This window comes from Dryas octopetala, chromosome 5 (assembly GCF_963921425.1).
Source record: "Dryas octopetala chromosome 5, drDryOcto1.1, whole genome shotgun sequence".
NCBI classification, from domain to species: Eukaryota; Viridiplantae; Streptophyta; class Magnoliopsida; order Rosales; family Rosaceae; genus Dryas; species Dryas octopetala.
The window spans coordinates 5971459-5991280 of NC_141370.1; the positions used below are offsets into that span (position 1 = coordinate 5971459).

Genomic DNA, 19822 nt, shown 5'->3' on the forward strand with positions numbered 1-19822 from the left:
TGGGAAGCTGGGATCTCCCCCGACTGAGATCTGGGTTTTTGGACGGCGGGGGGCGACGGCAGCAGGGCGACAGCGGGGGGGCGACAGCGGGGGGGCGATCGCGTGGGGGCGACGGCAGGGGGCCGACAGCTGGTGGGCGACAGCGCGGGAGCGACGGCGCGGGAGCGATGGCGGGGGGCGACGGCAGAGGGGGAGGGGAGAGAGAGAGAGAGAGAGAGAGAGAGAGAGAGAGAGAGAGAGAGAGAGAGAGAGAGAACAGTAGCTGCTGACTGGAGACTCGGGGGAGAAGAAAGGAAAGGAAAGGAAGGGAAAAAAAAGAAGAAAAAAAAAAGGAAAAAAAAAAAAAGAGAAAAAAATTAAAAGGTTTAGGATTGATTGGGATTTGCCGTTTGGGGGCTTTGGATAATTGTAAAGAAAAGAAATGGTTTGGAGTTTTATTTGGCCGTTTTGGAGTTTCGTTTAGTTGTTTTTTAACCATAAACTAGTAAACTATAATATCTTTCTATATAAAAAATAATTTAAAATATCCTAAAAGGCCTAAACCCTAATATCATATATCATATTCTAAACAATATAGAATATAGATCATAAAATACATAGGGTTTAGTATACAGATTATAGAGTATAAATAATATACTAATTTTATTTAACAGTATTTGTCTTCAGCGTGTACTATATTCATCTTATATCACATAAAACCTACTATATAATTTGATTTCTTCAATGTTTTTTATCAATTTAGTAGATAATATATTAAATAAACATATGATAAAGTTTCATTCAAAATTTCCGTATTTTGATAGCAATTTCCGTCATTTCCAGCTAATTTTTGTCGAAATTTAAAAATCTTCGAAATTTCCGTCGAAATTTCCATCGAAATTTCCATCGAAATTTCTTCGAAACCCGAAATTTTATTCCTTAGTAATAATTCACTAATCCTCATCATTAACCTCATGACTTAACAGTAAGTACTGAATCAAGACACCTGTTTAAAAATTTCAATTGAGGCAGCAAAAGTCAAAAGAGAAACCATTAGAAGTACGTGGCGAATACGAAATTGAAGTCTTTAGTCTTTTCTTGGCAATGTTGGCTCAAAGTTCTATTATATATTCTCCCAACAAGATAAGCAAAGAGAGAGAGAGAGAGAGAGAGAGAGAGAGAGAGGGATGGCAACAGAAAAAGTGGAGGATGTGGTGATCGTGGGGGCAGGGATAGCAGGGTTGGCCACTGCATTGGCGCTGAAGAGAGTTGGGGTTGAAGCCTTGGTTTTAGAGAGATCAGATGGGCTCAGAGCCATGGGGACAGCCTTAGGCCTCTTCCCCAACGCTTGGTTTGCTCTTGATGCCTTGGCTGTTTCTCAAAAGCTCACTGCTCTTTATGCCCCCATCAAAAAGTAAATGATCTCTTCGATCTCTAGCTTCTTTAACTAATTTCCCACAATCGTTGTTGTTGTTGTTGTTTTTTTTTTTAATTAATTTTTATGAGAGTGAAATTTGTATTTTTCTTGGTTTTGTTTCCGTTACTGCATCAACAATTTTTTTATCGGATTTGTTATTAGCAAAATGTTTGTAGAATTTAAAATTATGTTGACTAAAAGTCTAAAACTATGAAGCAAAGGAAGTTTTCTTATTTATTTTTCATGGTAGTCTTTAGTATCCTATATTGGATTTGACAATAAAAGGCTAAATTAGGTATGAAACATGAGATGAAATGGAGATGTAGATTTCACTTATTATGTATTTCTAATTTGAGCTATTATCAGGGGATACATAACTGATCTTGATACTGGAGCAATTCAAGAAGTTTCTTTCACCAGAAGCAATGGGTAAGCAAGGTGTTATTGTGTTCACTTTCTACACCTGCTGGAACTGAAACATATAAATATGCATGTCATTAGGAATGTAGATCCACAATTGATTTGAATGTTGTCATCTTTTACATGGAAACAGTGATACAGTTGGACCAACATCAGTGCACCGGAAAGCCTTACTCGAGGCTTTGGCAGATGAATTACCAATCGATTCAATCCGTTTCTCTTCCAAGATCACTGGAATTGAGACCCAACAACATGAAGGCTCATCCATTCCCATTATTCACATGGAAGATGGAACTATCATCAAAGCAAAGGTAAACTGCCTAATACAGAAACCCACATACGATGTCTATGTATAACTAGTTAAAATTTCTCTGTTCCCTTCCTGTATTTTTCTCTTTTAATTGTATGTTTATCAATTGTAGGTTCTGATAGGCTGTGATGGGGTGCACTCAGTGGTGGCACGCTGGTTAGGACTTGCTGAACCAGTGCATTCTGGTCAATCAGCAGCTCGTGGCTTGGCTGTGTTTCCTCAAGGCCATGGACTCAGCAACGATGCGCATCAATATGTAGGATCAGGCAGAAGGGCTGGTTTTGTTCCCCTCAATGACAAAGAGATTTATTGGTTCTATACTTGTGTATCTCCAGCAAAAGGTTCAAAATATCAGACCATGCCCTTTATTTTGGACACAAGCAATTTATCTAAACATGCTGCTCTAATAAGAACCACACATGTAACATAAACATTTCTAAGCTGACTTGAGAAAATTCTGTGTAACAAATTCTGTACACATTTTATTATACCATATAACAAAAGCCAGAAATTAAATAAGAGCAAGCTAAAGTACTAAGCTCTATTACTGTAAATTCTATGTTAAATTTTCTTTCATTGTAGGGGTAGATGTGGCTGGAGAGCCGGAAGCAATACAAAGAGAAGTGATTGAGAATTATGCCAAGGACCTGCCTCCTTTATACCTAGACATTGTGAAGCACTCGGATCTTTCAACATTGATATGGACTCCACTGATGTTCAGGTATCCATGGCATGTAGCATTTGGGAACCTAGCCAAGCAAAACATCACAGTGGCTGGCGATGCCATGCACCCCATGACACCTGATTTAGCACAGGGAGGTTGCTCAGCATTAGAAGATGCAGTGGTTTTAGCCAGACACATACAGACATCCTTTATACAAAATGGAGGAGTTGTGCCAACAAAAATGGCTGGAGCAATCGGAAAATATGTGGAAGAAAGAAGATGGCGTGTCGTCGGGTTGATTACGGGGTCATTTGTTGCAGGATGGGTGCAGCAGGGAGGGTCTGGATGGGGTATGAAATTCTTGAGGAATGTCATATTTAACAGGTTCTTTTTCCTTAAGATTGTTAGATTGGCACATTATGATTGTGGAAAACTGGACAAGATAAACTAGATTCCCTCCTCTAGGGAATTAATTATTGACCCCCTGGCCCCCTCCCCACTTTCCCAAGCAACTAAATAAAAACAAGTGTGCAACTCTACACATATGCTGATCCGTCTCTTAAATGCTCAGCTCAAGTGCAGATAAGGGTTATTAATATTGAATTATCAATTACACACCCACCATTAAATTTGAAAAAAATTGAAAAATACTTCTCACCTCTCATTATTCCTATTACACCCTTTAATCGATCATATACCAACTCAAACACCCATTTACTAACATTCTTCACATCCCTTTAACTATCATTCCACTCACCCATCTTTTTCCAAATAGAAGAAAAAGTATCTTATACTCATCATATAATTCATTGATAGATTCCAAATTAAATCCCTAAGGTTAATATTCAATTTCTAAAACATTATAGTATAATTAATTCTTGAACTAAAACTATAAATAAATATATAAAATGGTTTATGATATAGAATAATCATACATTTTAATAGATTTAAGGGCATCTACCAAATTGTATTAGAGGTGTCAAACGGGCCGGGCCGGCATCGTGCTTTCTTGTCGTGCTCGGGCCGACATCGTGCTTTCGTGCCGTGCTCGGGCTGGCTTATATAATTAAGACCTAGGCCCGGCACGGCCTATGGCCATCGGGCCATTCGTGCTCGTGCCGTGCCCTCAACGGGCCGGCCCACAAACCTTTTTTTATTTTTTTATTTTTTAGAGTGATAAAACTAATTTTATGATATTTTTTCTTGTTTATAATTAAATATTAACATTATTTTTGAGTTTTTAGTAAGTGTGTGTTTGAGTTGGTACATCAATAGGCATAATGGGACATAGAAATAAATATTTATATTTTTTTCAAATTTAATGATGTGTAAAAATAAGATGAATGGAGAAATAAGACAGAGAGTGTGAATATAAGCACTCTTTTGACAATAAGAGGTCATATAGTTTTTTTTTTTTTCGCACACAAAAATAGAGGTCATACAACCCTGTGATGTAGGGGACGAATCTTCTCTTAAGATAGCGCATTTGCATGCCTCAACTTCGATAAGTTTTCTCAATAACATATATATTTTCCTATTATATATTATATATCATATTTTTATAGTGTAATTAATTTAACGTTATTAATATTATTGTGATCTAATATTTTTGTGAAGCATATTTCAGGAATTCCGGCAATATTTCCAACAATCTAAGAGAAGATTCCACATAATTTATGTTTAAATTTTAAAAGTCATTTTATGTTTAACACTTATTTCAACATGTTTGTATTCATTTTGTTGTATTTGATTGCTTAAATAATTTATAGATATTTTTGTTCATATATGGATTACACATACTTCATATTGATTGCATCTCTACTTGAATGGTAGGTATCAAATTGCATATCGATGAATTTCATCCACAATATTTATTATGTTAATGCTCAATCTACATGTTGTGTCTATTGTTTTTACCCCACCCAAAATGGGTTATGGCCCACGTGAATATTTTTTGAATTCAAAAAAAGAGCTTGCTGTGTTATTTCTAGATGGATGTCAGCAAGTTGAAGTAAAAGGAGCTAGGCCAGCAAGTATATATTAATCCAAGAGGAATGCTATCTACTTTTTCCACCGACCTTTTTCTTGATTATTCTCATTCTACAATGTATTTTCATAATTGAAACCGTTCATCTTTTAGATAATTATTTGAAGATCGTCTTTGCAAAAAATCAACTAAATCGAAAATCGTTTGATCATATAATCGTTACAAATAAATTAACGATGAATCAAATTGTTACTAAAATCTTCTGTTTATTTGATCATAGTTACATAACCAATGATTTCCGATTTGATTGATTTTTTGTAGAGATGATCTTCATAGTTAGATCTAAAAAATGAACGATTCTGATCATGAATTTACAATGCGGAATGAGAATAATAAAGGAAAAGGTGGATTAGAGAAGGTGGATAGCATTCCCCTTAATTCAAAATTCTCTCGGCTATCCATATTGCATGACTCTCGGCTGAACATGTTTGCAGCCCAAAAAGTAACCCAGCTCACTCTTAGCTTATGAACAGTTGTCTACCACTCAAGTAGCTTATCTACAGTTGTCTACCTACTCTAAAAAGTAAGTCATTTTAAGCCACACATGTGGCTACAAAACTTGGGAACAAAGTAAATGATCACTATAAAAGGAAGTTCACAAGGCAATTTCAAGAACCTCTCTCCAACACACACAACCTCAAAAACTCACAACAATGTGAATCTCTCAACAACCTTTTTGCTCCCAAATCATCATTGTGGCTTTTAATTTCTCAAATTTCTCTTTATTTTCATTTGCATAGCCTTTCAAAGCCCTTTTTAAATGTATTTCTTTATGCTTATGTTATTTCCTTGTATTTTGGGTTTTTCAAGAATTCAACTTTTTCTTTGAATTTATTTAATGTTATTTTCCATTAGGCTCTCTTTTAAATTCATGTTGCTCTATATTTATATTTTTTGTTGTTCATTTTCAAAGTCATAGTCGATCTAGGAAAGAAAGAACCTAGATAGGTTTTCTGTTCATTTTCCTATCACACAATCGTTGGTTAAAAGTCAGATATTTAATTTGGCACATTTAATTTTATTTATTTTTAAATATTTTCACATTGAATATTATCTTTTTCTAATCGACTATTCCAAGCCGATTAGTGGCATACCCGCGTCCACGTGTAAGGTTGGAATTTTCATGGCAGTAGCATCGTTCCCTGTAATGAGAATGTCATCCACATAAATTAAAATTGCAATAAAGGAATTTTCATGTACCCAAGTAAACAACAAGTAATCGGCCGTGGAAATAATATCAAATAAATTTGAAATCATCTTCTTCCAATGGACCCTTGCATGTTTGAAAAGTGTGAAATTGTTCCTCTATTTTTCAAACCAAATTCAACATATGTTGCACCACAATACTGTTGTCCTGAGCATGAACTATTTTACATATATTGTATAGATATAGATGTATCTAATTGGAGTTTATTATCAGGGGATTCGTAACTGATCTTGATACTGGAGAAATTCAAGACATTTCCTTCATGAGAAGAATTGGGTAAGCAAGGTCTTGTTATTGTGTTCACTTTCTACAGCTGGTGGAATTGGAACATATTAATATGCACTTCATTAGGGATGTAGACCCAAAATTGATTTCAAAGTTATCTTTTACATGGAAGCAGTAAAACAGTTGGACCAAGATCAGTGCACCGGAAAGCCTTACTCGAGGTTTTGGCAGATGAATTACCAGTAAATTCCAGTGTTTTCAAAGGCGTTCTTCAGGCGCGCCTCAAGGCGCGAGTCATGGCGAGGCGGCGGCCGATTGCGCACGACGTCGCCGGAATCTGCAAAAGGACTGAAAGGCGACGGCAAGGCGTTGAAGGCGTACGCCTCGCGACGGCAAGCGTTGAAGGCGTTGAACGCGGACGCCCAGCGACCACCTTTGCGACATTTTTTTTTTCAAAAACTCAGTCCCAAAACGATGTCGTTTTGGGCTGAGAGTTTAATAAACCCCTTCAGTGTTTTCAGACCTTGCCCTATCAGCGATTCTCTCAACTTCTCTGGGTTGTCTCTTCACGACGACAAGGCGGCTGCGGCTGGGTGGTCTCGGACGGCGGCCGATCAAGCAAGGGTGGTCATCTCTGTTCTGCGCAGCTAGCCAGCAAGGACGGTGGTCATCTCTGTTCTGCGCAGCTAGCCAGCAAGGGGTCTCCCCCTTTTACACAGTCCGGCGACAGAGGCAAGGGGTCTCCGTGGGCAGAGGCAAGGGGTCTCTTGGTGGTATGTACTATGCCTTCATGTTTGCAACCTGGTCATCAATTTGATTGTATTGTTAGGAGACAGAGGTTTTGAAATCTAGCCAACATATATGTTATCTTATTTTATTTGGCATTTGCACAATTGCATCACATGTTATGGTCTTGGAATCATTGGAGTTTCAAGCATTTGTAGACCAACTGCTTTATCAGGAAAATTGTGCATCCAATACCACATTACCAATAATCACTCGTTTGAAAAATGATGCAAGACTTAATTCTAAGCAGCTAATTGGTCTTTTTCTTAATATGACTGTGATATTAATTTCGATTTCAACTGGCATGAATGAAGTGGTTGTTTTTACTATGTTTTTGTAAATGATCTTGTTAGATCAATATGCTTGTTTGGATTTCTATTTAATTTGAACAATATTATTGAATTTGATATGTAATATGGATGATTTTTATTTATGAATGACAATTAATGCTATTTTTAGCTATATAATTGTTTTTATAATTGTTTTATTATTATATTTTTTTATGCCCGAAAGGCTTACGCTATACGCGTCAAGGCTTACGCCTCGCCTTGCGAGACTGCAAACGCCTCGCGTGACGCTTTTGCGTCTGAAAACACTGGTAAATTCAATCCGTTTCTCTTCCAAAATCACTGCAATTGAGACCCAACAACATGAAGGATCATCCATTCCCATTATTCACATGGAAGATGGAACTTTCATCAAAGCAAAGGTGAACTTGTCCTAATACAGAAACCCACATACATTGTCGATCTAGACATTAGTTAAAGTTTTCTGTTCCCTTCCTGTATTTTTTCTCTTTTAATTGGATGTTTATGAATGATAGGTTCTGATAGGCTGTGATGGGGTGTACTCAGTGGTGGCATGCTGGTTAGGAATTGCTCCGGTCCATTCTGGTCGATCAGCTGTTCGTGGGTTGGCTGTGTTTCCTCAAGGCCATGGACTCAGCAACGATGTGCATCAGTATGTAGGATCAGGCAGAAGGGCTGGATTTGTGCCCCACAATGACAAAGAGATTTATTGGTTCTATACTTTTGTATCTCCAGCAAAAGGTTTAAAACATCAAACCACGCCCTTTATTTTGGACACAAGCAATTTATCTAAACATGCTGCTCTGATAAGAACCACACTTGTTACATCAACATTGCTGTGCTGACTTGAGAAAATTCTGTGTAACAAATTCTGTACACATTTTGTTGTTCCATATATAAAACAAAAGCCAGAAATTTAACAATACCAAGCTTAAAATACATGTTCTAGTACTGTAAATTTTATGTTACGTTTTCTTTCATTGTAGGGGTGGATGTGGCAGTAGAGCCTGAAACTATACAAAGAGAAGTAATGGAGAATTACGCCGAGGACCTGCCTCCTTTATACCTAGACGTTGTGCAGCACTCAGATCTTTCAACATTGACATGGGCTCCGCTGATGTTCAGGTATCCATGGCATGTAGCATTTGGGAACCTAGCCAAGCAAAACATCACGGTGGCTGGAGATGCCATGCACCCCATGACACCAGATTTAGGACAGGGAGGTTGCTCAGCATTAGAAGATGCAGTGGTTTTAGCCAGACACATACAGACATCCTTTATACAAAATGGAGGAGTTGTGCCAAAAGAGATGGCTAAGGCAATTGGAAAATATGTGGAACAAAGAAGGTGGCGTGTCTCCGGGTTGATTATGGGGTCATATTTTTCAGGATGGGTGCAGCAGGCAGGATCTGGTTGGGGTATGAAATTCTTGAGGGATACTATATTTTACAGGTTCCTTTACCTTAAAATTGTTAGATTTACACATTATGATCGTGGAAAGCTTTCTAGTGAATCTCATTGTGGAGAACTGGACAAGATAAACTAGATTCCCTCCTCTAGGGAATTAATTATTGACCCCCTGGCCCCCTCCTCACCTTCCCAAGCAACTAAAGAAAAAAAGTGTGCAACTCTACACATATGCTTCTCCTAAATGCTGAGCTCAAGTGCAGATATGGGATGAAATGATCAATTTTAGTAATTTGCTCAGTCTAATATTTTGTATCCTTTTAGTTTGTAGTAATCGAAATTTTGTGGTAGAAATAAGTGTTGGAAAGTTGACAAATTAGAGATTGAGATTTGATTTGATTTTGTGATTTCCTAGTTGAATAACGCATATGTCTCTTTTTCCTAGTTGAGTATGGAATAAGTTTTCTTTTCTAGTTGGATATGTAATACGTTTTTTCTAGTTTGTTATGATTTCTACTACTATAAATTCCTCCAAGATGGAAAAAAATAAACAAGGTGTTGTAAAAGTATATAGAAATTAGGGTTTGTGGAAAAGATGAGGCAGAGAGAAATATGATCTATATCTTTCATTCATGTTATAAATATCCTTATATAGAGGTAGGGTTTACTAGGTTTTAAATATTTACTAGTATGCCCCTACCACTAATTACAGGAATAGCCACTTATAACAATATATTTACAACACTCCCCCTTGGATATTCCATGTCATTAGTGTTGTCTCTACTTTGCGCTTCTAAGTTGCCTCGTTAAAACCTTACCAAGTAATAAAAACCCTGTGGGAACAAAAACAACCTTGGTAGAAGGAAAAAAAGTGCAACGCGCGTGAGTGTGGAGTAGTCGCAACAGAACCTCGAAAGTAGGTGAAGTCATATCTTCTGGATCATAAGCAGATAGTATGTCTATGGGAGCGAGGTGCATTAGAGTTGCTACACCAAAACCTTGCCCGGTAAACCCAATGAGAAAAACTCGTGGTCAAAGGGAAAAGATGAGCAAATGTATATATATCAGATCAACACATCTTCAGGATATAGTATGAGTAGGGTGACCATGCCAAGATGTGCCTCATTAAAACCTTGCCAGGTAACAAAACCCAGTGGGACAAAATAACCCTGGACGAAGGACAAAAGAGTACACGATGGTCAAGCGAGTATGCTTCGGGATACTCCCCCTGATGTCGACTCCCCCTGAAAACTACATACTAGGTAAATCAGCCAATCTACGCAAACCAATACCTCGAACATGCATCAAGAATGTGGACTTTGGCAGTGACTTGGTGAAGAGATCTGCATGGTTGTCTTGAGATCGGATCTGCTTGACTTCAATCATCTGATGCTCTTGTTGTTGTTGATTGAAGAAGAACTTCGGTACAATATGCTTGGTGTTGTCTCCTTTGATGAAATCTGTCTTCATCTGCTGGATGCAAGCGGCATTATCCTCATAGATAATCGTTGGTTCATCAGTGGTGGAATTCAGCCCACATGTAGTTCGAACATGCTTGGAAACTGCTCTTAGCCATATACATTCACGAACTGCTTCTTGAAGGGCTAGAATCTCAGCATGATTCGAAGAGGTAGCAACAAGGGTCTGTTTCGTAGACCTCCAAGATATTGCTGTATTCCCAATGGTAAAGACATAACCAGTTTGAGAACGCACCTTATGCGGGTCTGATAGATACCCTACATCAGCATATCCAAAAGGCGGGCATCATTCCTAGGATCGAGGGGGTTCGATCCATTCCTTGATGCGTAGCTAGGGATAGAATAAGCCCATATCCGTCGTACCTCTAAGGTAGCAGAAAATGTCTTTTATGCCATTTCAGTGGCGGCGTGTTGGCGCAGAGCTACATCTAGCTAACAAGTTCACAACGAATGAGATGTCCGGTCTAGTACATTGAGCCAAGTATAATAATGCGCCTATTGCACATATGGGACTTCTGGTGCCAATATCTCTTCGTTATCATCTGCGAGACGAAATAGATCCTTCTTAGGATCTAGACTACAGACGATCATGGGCATGCTAGAAGGCTTCGTTTTATCCTCATTAAAGTGCCTTAACATCTTCTGGATGTAATTCGATTGATGGACCAAAATTCCATCTGCACGGTGCTCGAGCTCTAGGCCGAGACAGAAGTTCGTTCTCCCAAGATCTTTCATCTCGAATTCCAATTCAGGTGTTTAGTTGTTTCCTTGATCTTTTCAGGAGTACCAATTAGATTCATGTCATCGACATAAACAACTACAATAGCAAAGCCGGAACTTGTTCTTAATAAACACGTAAGGGCATAGAACATTATTTACATATCTCATCCCGATCAAATACTCACTTAGACGGTTATACCACCTCCGTCCGGATTGTTTCAATCCATAAAGTGAACGCCTCAAACTAATGGAGAGCGTGTTCCGTGGTCTGGAACTATTTGCATCGAGTGTCTTAAGTCCTACGGGAACTTTCATATATATATATATATCTCTGTATCAAGATCCCCATAGAGATAAGCAGTGACCACATCCATAAGCTGCATACTCAGTTTTTCGGAAACTACCAAACTGATAAGGTAGTAGAACGTTATGACGTCCATTACGGGGGAATACTCTTCCTCGTAATCAATCCTAGGGCGTTGAGAAAATCCTTGCGCCACTAGACGAGCCTTGTATCTCACAATCTCGTTTTTCTCATTACGCTTCCTTACAAATACCCATTTAAATTCTACAGGTTTAACATGGGGAAGGTGTAGGAACGACAGGCCCAAACACCTTTCTCTTTGTCAAGGAATCTAATTCGACCTGGATTGCTTCTTTCCATTTTGGCCAGTCGTCTCGACGTTGACATTCATCAATGGAGTGAGGTTCGATGTCATCGCTAGTTATGATTTCGGTAGCTACCGCGAATACAAATATATCATCGATGATAATCTCATTTCGATTCCAGAGCTCACTTAAGCATGCATAATTTATAGATATCTCTATGTTCTCAGGAGTGAGTTCAAACGTTGGAGCGTCCCCCAACGCCATCTCTTCTGGGACGAACCCATAATCCAGAACTATTTCGTGAGGTGGATCGATTGATATCGCGATGTCAAGGGGACTCATTTGTGCCAAATTTATCCTCTTCCGGGGATAAGAGTCCATCGAACCTATTGGTCAACCTCACTTCTGGGCAGGGACATATGACTGGTTAGCCACTATTGTTGTACCTCGTCCATCTGGGACGACACGTCCTCCTGAGACGACACGTCCTTCGAGGTCGGATATCCTTGCAGGCACGTTTGCAGCAGGTATATGTGATCTTGTCACTTTAGCTAGATCAGAGAATGCGTCTGGCATATTATGAGTTATACTCTGTAGATCTAGAATTCTCCACACTTCACTATCACATTGTGTGGTTCGGGGATCGAGATGAGACATAGTGGGGACATTCCATGTCAATTCACGTCGTTCTTCAGGAACGGTGACGTTCTTATCTCCCCCTAACGGCGGGAAGACTGTCTCATCAAATCTAGCGGTAAAGAGATCGCATGTCAAGGGCTCTAAAAAGCGTATAATGGATGGGGATTCATAATCGACATATATTCCCATCGTTCGTTGAGGACCCATTTTGGTACGTTGTAGCGGCGCAAATGGCACGTAAACTGCATACCCAAATACGCGTAAGTACGAAACGTCAGGTTCGTACCCAGTCACCAGCTGTAACGCGGAGTAAGGTTGGGTAGCAGTGGGCCTTAACTGGACCAACATGGCTGCATGCAAGATTGCATAGCCCCACGCAGAAATTGGAAGCTTGGTGCGCATAACCAAGGTTCGTGAGATCATTTGTAATCTTTTAATGAGCGCTTCTGCGAGACCATTCTGGGTGTGAACATGGAGAACTCGATGTTCAACATTAATCCCAAGGGACATGCAATAATCATCGAAACTTTTCGATGTAAACTCTCCGGCATTATCAAATCTTCTGGACTTTATAGGATAATCTGTGTGGTGAGCCTTCTGGGCAAGAAGTTTAGCAAAAGCAGCGTTTCTTGTGGACAATAGTGTAACATGTGATCACTTTGTCGATGCATCAACCAAAATCATGGAATATTTAAATGGTCCGCATGGTGATTGGATAAGTCCACAAATATCCTCTTATATCCTTTACAAGAAAATGGTGGAGTCTTTACTAGTTTTTGCATATGATGGTCTAGTATTCAACTTTCTGAGCGAGCAAGTTTGGCATAGTGTGTCACTAAACACAAGATCCTTATTAGTAAGGGGATGCCCGTGTGATGAATTGAGGATACGGCGCATCATACTTTGACCTGGGTATCCCAACTGGTCATGCCATAGAAAGAAACTGCTCGAATTGGTTAACTTCTGGTTAACTATGTGATTGGCGTCAATCGATCTAATGGTGGTCATGTAAGACGCTCGAGAGACATTTCGATTTCTCCAATGTATGCTTCTGGCCATACAAATTGGAGGTTATGCAAAGATATTCCACTTCATTTTCCTCAGTGGTTTCAACGTGATAATCGTTGGCTCGAATATCCTTATAACTCAACAACGTTCTTCTGGAACTTGGAGAATATAAGGCCTCATTAATGGTAATTTAGTACCATTGGACAACATAAAAATGGTCTTTGCCATGGCTCTTTATCAGGTTGGATTGGCCTGATATGGTTGTCACAGAGGTATGAGTAAGCAATAAGTTTGAAAAATACTTTCGATCTTGAAGTATAGTGTGCGTAGTAGCACTGTCTGCCAGACAACAAACTTCCCCACTAAACATGATTATTCATAAATTTAATTCAATAGATCACATGTATGAAAATAATTTGATTGAATTAAATAATATTCGAGCATAACCAAATTTCCAAAACAAATAATCCAAATCATAAATCACCAAAATAATCTGAATAAGAAAAACATTATTCAGAAAATAAATACGGCACAAGCGCTGATCATATCCATGTCATCGAGTTTCTAGTCCTCGAAGTGTCTAGTAGCAATCTGGAAATCAGTGACCTCTAAGGTGGTATCCATAGGAAATGATCCGTTAACGAGATTGGTCTCTCGAGTTCCGTGACTGGCGTGATACTCATTTACAGCTTGCGCTGATGCACGACAGGTGCGAGACCAATGATCAGCTCCTCCACATCGGTAACAGAGATCATTCTGATTCTGATTTTGGTTTTGGTTCTGATTCTGGTGGCGACGGGTCGGACCAGTGTTCCTCTCATTTCGAGTTCTTGGGACCGAGAGACCGTGGTTCCTACCACGTGGGCCATGGCCACGTTGGCCTTGGTCATACGGGCCATTCCTCTGAGAACCTTTCCTTCCATGTCTCGGGAGATCGGACTTTTCGTTCTTTCCATGACCTCGGTATCCACTTTCGCGGTTTGAATCGCGTTAAGCAACAACGTTTGCTTCAGGCAATGGTGCTGCTTTGGTACCGACAGGTCGGACTTGATCATTTCTCATTAATAAGTTGTTGTTCTTTTCAGCGAGCAACAAAGTAGTGATCAATGCCGAGAACTTGGTAAAATTCCTCTCCATGTATTGTTGCTGCAGAACCAAACAGGAGGCAGGGAAGGTGAAGAAAGTCTTCTCCAATAGGTCAGCTTCGGTGAGCTCCTCCCCACAAAATTTGAGGAGCGACCGGATCCGGCAGATCTCCGAATTATACTCATTCACGGATTTGAAATTCTGGAAACAAATGTTCTGTCAATCATGTCTTGCTTCAGGCAAGAAAATGGTCTTCTGATGGTCAAACCGCTCTTCCAGAGCGACCCAAAGAGCTCGTGGATCCTCTTCAGCGAGGTACTCAACTTGAAGTGCTTCCTCCATATGCTTCCTAATGAAGATCATGGCACTTGCCTTAAGAGACTCTGCGACAACATTGTCTGCATCAATTGTCAACCTCATCTTCTTGGCAGTCAAATGAAGCTTAACATCTTGAGTCCACTTTAGATAGTTTCTTCCGGAAACTTCCAAAGCAACAAAATCAAGCTTGTTGAGATTTGACATTCTTTGGTTGAAAAGAACAAATAATCATAATTAGTGCTTCGGGCAATAACATCCATAAACAATAAATAAGAACTTGAAGTTCTATAACATGGTATAGACATGTAAAATCTACTAGTTTTGTCATGTATGGTGAATTTTATAAAGGAAACTTCAGGTTCCTTATATGGCATTATTGAAGCTACAGGTTCAATATTTATGTATGAACTACTGGTTTATTAATTACCTGCAATTTCTACACATATACTCTAGTGCAAAAATTTAAACAAGTAAAATATTCATATACCCAAGAAGAACACAAAAATATCACAAAATTGTTTGAACAAAATTGTTTGAATATTTAAATTATTAAAATATTCGTGGTGTGACGTGGCAGCTTGGTGGCTGCCTGCGTGGTAGCAAGGTGGCTGCCTGCGTGGCAGCTAGGTGGCTGCCTGCATGGCAGCAAAGTGGGTGCGAAGCTGCTGGTAGCGTGTCGCGGCAGCGCGAGGCAGCGAGGGTGAGGGGCTGGCGGCTGCTGGCCACATGCGGGGTGGTTTTCCGATCACCCAAAAATTATTCCTCTTTTTATTTTAATCATTCAATTCAAGGAAGCATGTATAAAATATGTAAACCCAAATAAATCAATCACATAAATTTATGGTTCATGCTTCATGGAGAATTTTTCAATCAATCAAGGTTTTAAAACATAAACATAAAATTGTTTTATAAAACCTACTTGGTTGAAGAAAGCAAGGCGGCTGCCTGCGTGGCAGCAAAGTGGGTGCGAAGCTGCTGGCAGCGTGTCGCGGCGGCGCGAGGCAACGAGGGTGAGGGGCTGGCGGCTGCTGGCCACACGCGGGGTGGTTTTCCGATCACCCAAAAATTATTCCTTTTTTTATTTTAATCATTCAATTCAAGGAAGCATGTATAAAATATGTAAACCCAAATAAATCAATCACATAAATTTATGGTTCATGCTTCATGGAGAATTTTTCAATCAATCAAGGTTTTAAAACATAAACATAAAATTGTTTTATAAAACCTACTTGGTTGAAGAAAGCAAGGCGGCTGCCTGCGTGGCAGCAAAGTGGGTGCGAAGCTGCTGGCAGCGTGTCGCGGCGGCGCGAGGCAACGAGGGTGAGGGGCTGGCGGCTGCTGGCCACACGCGGGGTGGTTTTCCGATCACCCAAAAATTATTCCTTTTTTTATTTTAATCATTCAATTCAAGGAAGCATGTATAAAATATGTAAACCCAAATAAATCAATCACATAAATTTAGAGTTCATGCTTCATGGAGAATTTTTCAATCAATCAAGGTTTTAAAACATAAACATAAAATTGTTTTATAAAACCTACTTGGTTGAAGAAGGAATTGAAAGATGATCCTCTTTCGTTTAGCGATCCACAATCCAAAGAGCTTATCGTGCTGATAACGTGTTGTAAAAGTATATAGAAATTAGGATTTGTGGAAAAGAGGAGGCAGAGAGAAATATGATATATATCTTTCATTCATGTTATAAATATCCTTATATAGAGGTAGGGTTTACTAGGTTTTAAATATTTACTAGTATGCCCCTACCACTAATTACAGGAATAGCCACTTATAACAATATATTTACAACACAAGGAAAGTTTTTTGACAATAAGAGGTCATATTTTTTTTTTTTTTTTGCATACAAAAATAGAGAAATTGTAACATTGTATCTACTTATAAGAAGAGCCAAATGTACTGCTAGTCGCCATGATTTTTCTTCATTTCTGTTAGTCTTTTCCTTGCTTAATGATTTTTTAATTGGTTGCATTCTTCCTTTTCAAATCTTTCTCTTTATCTCTTTGACTACAAGCTTTAATGCTTAATTTGCACTTGTATGCCACTTCTTGTGTTACTGATACGCCAAGTCAGCATACATGTGTGTTCCACTTATATCTGGACATGTGTATATTTTTATAATGTTAAAATCCTAAGCAAACACCAATGCAATAGCTGGTGATGAAAACTTCACTGGACCTCGGCAGACCTTGCCGCTTATTACTGCATAAGCTCCATAGCTGTAACAATGTTGTTGTTGAATGGGAATCACTATCTTGATGCAATGATTTTTTATTTTTCCTTTTATATGTAGAAAATAATTTCTTCAACTTCCAATCACTTCCACAGGCGGACTCAAGTAACTCAAATAGGAGTTAAATACATACAGATTATGAGAAGGAAAACTTTTGAAGCCATACTTTGTGATGAGGAATAGTACGTATGACCTATATGGAATGTCTCAACTCTCAACTAGTGGACAGGTTAGGACTTGTCTTTTGTTTTATGTGCTTTGTTTGAAATTTGCCTTCATTTATCATTTCCCAATCTAATTATGTTGTTGGTTAAAGCAGACTGAAGCAGGCCAGAGTTCACAGCCCAATGATGCAAATACACAATCAGCACAAGTGGTAATTTGCTTTGATTTGTATTTCAAAATGAGTCTTTGATTGAGAGGTTTGACAACTTGTTATTGTGCCAGGGGCAAGCAAGACATATTGAGGAAAGAAATGTGCAAGACAGAGTCACAAGAGCATTTGTCACTCATCGAATGGTGGTGGATCACAGCCTCTGCCCCACTTCAATCAGGCTGGATCTCAACCCGCACGATCCACCCCATCTGCATCTCAACCCCTCCCACAATCCAACTCAGTGGGATCCCAAGTGCAAACAAGCAAGAACAAGAGGCTAAAGTCCCCTGCCAAGAGGGTAACTAGAAAGAAAACCAAGCATGCAGCTCAGAAGATGGCACAACCTTCAATTCCAAGTGTTTTGAGCTTTTCGATCATGAAGTTTTTGATAACAGGGTTTAGAGACCAGTACCTAGCTGGAAGACATCTTTTGTTTTTTGGCATCATGAAGGCTATATATGTATGAAAAAAAGGAGACCAAGAAGACATGGGAATGTTTTTGCTGGCTAATTTGGGCTTTTTTTGAGGCATTGAGTCAAGATTGGTGTTTGTTGTTGTTGACTGATTAGGCCTTTTTTAAGACATTGAGCCAAGAATGGTGTTTGTTGTTGTTGTTGACTAATTATGCCTTTTTGTTTTTTTACATGAAGAGATGAAGAGAGACATGCTGTTGACTGATTTTGTTGTTTTGAGATGTTGATGTAGGTCTCTATTGTAGTTGTCTTTTTAGAGTTTACAGGTGCAGTGCACATTTCAATGCAAATGGAAGTTACATTTTGGTTTCATTTTGAAGTGCAATTCACAGTTTCATGCAATGGAAGTTACATTTTAGTTTCATTTTGAATGGAAGAATTTAATTTAATTTGATGCCCAATAATACAGGGGATATATATACAATTTTAGATACAAGAAGTTGCCATATTTTTTAACACAATTTGGGTCCAGTTTGACAAGAAATGTCATAGATTAGTCTACAATTAGAAGCATCAATTTGTCCCATAAACTTTCCTGAAATTAGAAGCATTGGTATGCCCTAGAAATCTGCCTCAAGCAGGGATGGATCCACGTTATAGCTTGGGGGTCCCGGCGACCCCCCAAATGGTGGAGCAAGAAGGCGGCGAGTCCTGACTAAGCAAGAAGGCAAACCACCGGTGAGAAGAATGGTGATCCACCCCACCTACTCGATGAAAGTCATGGGCAAGATGTTGTAGCTGCAAGCCTGCAACTCTACAACTCCTGGCTTTTTTTTTTTTTTTTTTTTTTCTGTTTGTTGCCTAACCAAAATGACGTCGTTTTGGCCAAACTTGTTTAAATTTTTTTTTAAGCTTTCTGCTCAAAACAGCGTTGTTTTGAGCTAGGAATTAGAAAAAAAAAAAAAAAAACACACACCTACAAAGGAAATCCCCAACCCGTGTGCCCCTCACATACCCAACCATAAGTCCCTAACTCTTCTTCTTGAACCAAATTTCCCAAACCAACACAAACCCAACCCACCCCCCATCACCGGCATCCACCACCAGGGCACATTGCCGCCTACTGTCGATCCATGTTGCCCGCTAGGTCGCCATCCAGCCATCCCCCACCGCCGCAGCCGGTCACCTGCTCAGTCCCTAAAAAATTTTGTTGCCGCTTTGCGGCGCCGGACTCCACCTAACCATGACCCCTCAGGTTCGGATCCTGGATCCGTCCCTGGCCTCAAGTGGCCTTGCAAAGGCCAACATTTTGTCTAAAATTAGAAGCATCAATTCCATTTCATCTCATAAATTCCATATGGGATTAATGTCATTTTGCTCCCTAGACTATTACACATTTATCAGTTTGCTCCCTAGACTTCTAATTTGGAAAATTAAGGACCCTGACTTTTTCAATTTTGTTAATTGAGGTTATGTCGTCAATTTACACATTTTTCATCCAAAATATCAAGATGATCAACCAAAATTTAGCGAGAAATGAAGGAGAAAAAAATGATGCATGAGGAAAAATGGTAAGATCTAAATGGAAGGGACCATTTTGCCCTCAAAGATTTAGATGGAAAATGTGTAAATTGACGGAAGAACCTCAATTGGCAAAAGTAAAAAGTCAGAGTCCCTACTTTTCCAAATTAGAAGTCTGAGGGGCGAACTGATACAAGTGTAATAGTCTGGTGAGTAAAATGGTATTAATCACATTCCATATATTTCATTTCATAAAGTCCATTCATTCAATAAATTCCTTACTCTTCATTCCCCACTGAAAATCCACAAAACCATATCACATCCCATATTCTTCCACAGTAGCAGCGGGGCAACACATGAGCCTCCTCCAATGGGGCAGTGAAGGGAAAACATAGTCTAGATTTCAAAAACTTTTTAAGATTCCCTTGTAAAACCAAGATCATAATTGTTGTAGACCATGAAAAAACTAAGCATAAAAGAGAGAGAGGTGCGGAATTACCCTTGAAGACCGAAAGGGCTAGCCCTTGTGTCAATTATTGGGGGTTCCTCTCTCCTTGTGGTTTCGGACAAGGTGGGAAGCTCACCTTTCTCCTCATTTTCTTCCACCAATTTGGTTCCCAATCTCACTAGTGAGAGCA

At 39.2% G+C, this 19822-nt stretch overlaps 2 protein-coding genes across 2 annotated transcripts; both read left to right on the forward strand.

Moving 5' to 3' along the window:
• Positions 1 to 1144: 1144 nt before the first annotated feature.
• Positions 1145 to 3418, forward strand: LOC147283778 (monooxygenase 3-like). Its single transcript, XM_086244726.1, has 5 exons — positions 1145 to 1393; positions 1763 to 1825; positions 1950 to 2127; positions 2239 to 2467; positions 2709 to 3418. The coding sequence occupies exons 1-5, from the start codon at positions 1167 to 1169 to the stop codon at positions 3239 to 3241; spliced, it is 1230 nt and encodes a 409-aa protein (XP_086100852.1). The 5' UTR covers positions 1145 to 1166; the 3' UTR covers positions 3242 to 3418.
• A 2873-nt stretch (positions 3419 to 6291) lies between these two features.
• LOC147283779 (monooxygenase 2-like) lies at positions 6292 to 9035 on the forward strand. Its single transcript, XM_086245232.1, has 5 exons — positions 6292 to 6320; positions 6445 to 6510; positions 7653 to 7764; positions 7879 to 8104; positions 8350 to 9035. Exons 1-5 carry the CDS (start codon positions 6307 to 6309, stop codon positions 8907 to 8909), a joined length of 978 nt encoding a protein of 325 aa, XP_086101358.1. The 5' UTR covers positions 6292 to 6306; the 3' UTR covers positions 8910 to 9035.
• Positions 9036 to 19822: the final 10787 nt, after the last annotated feature.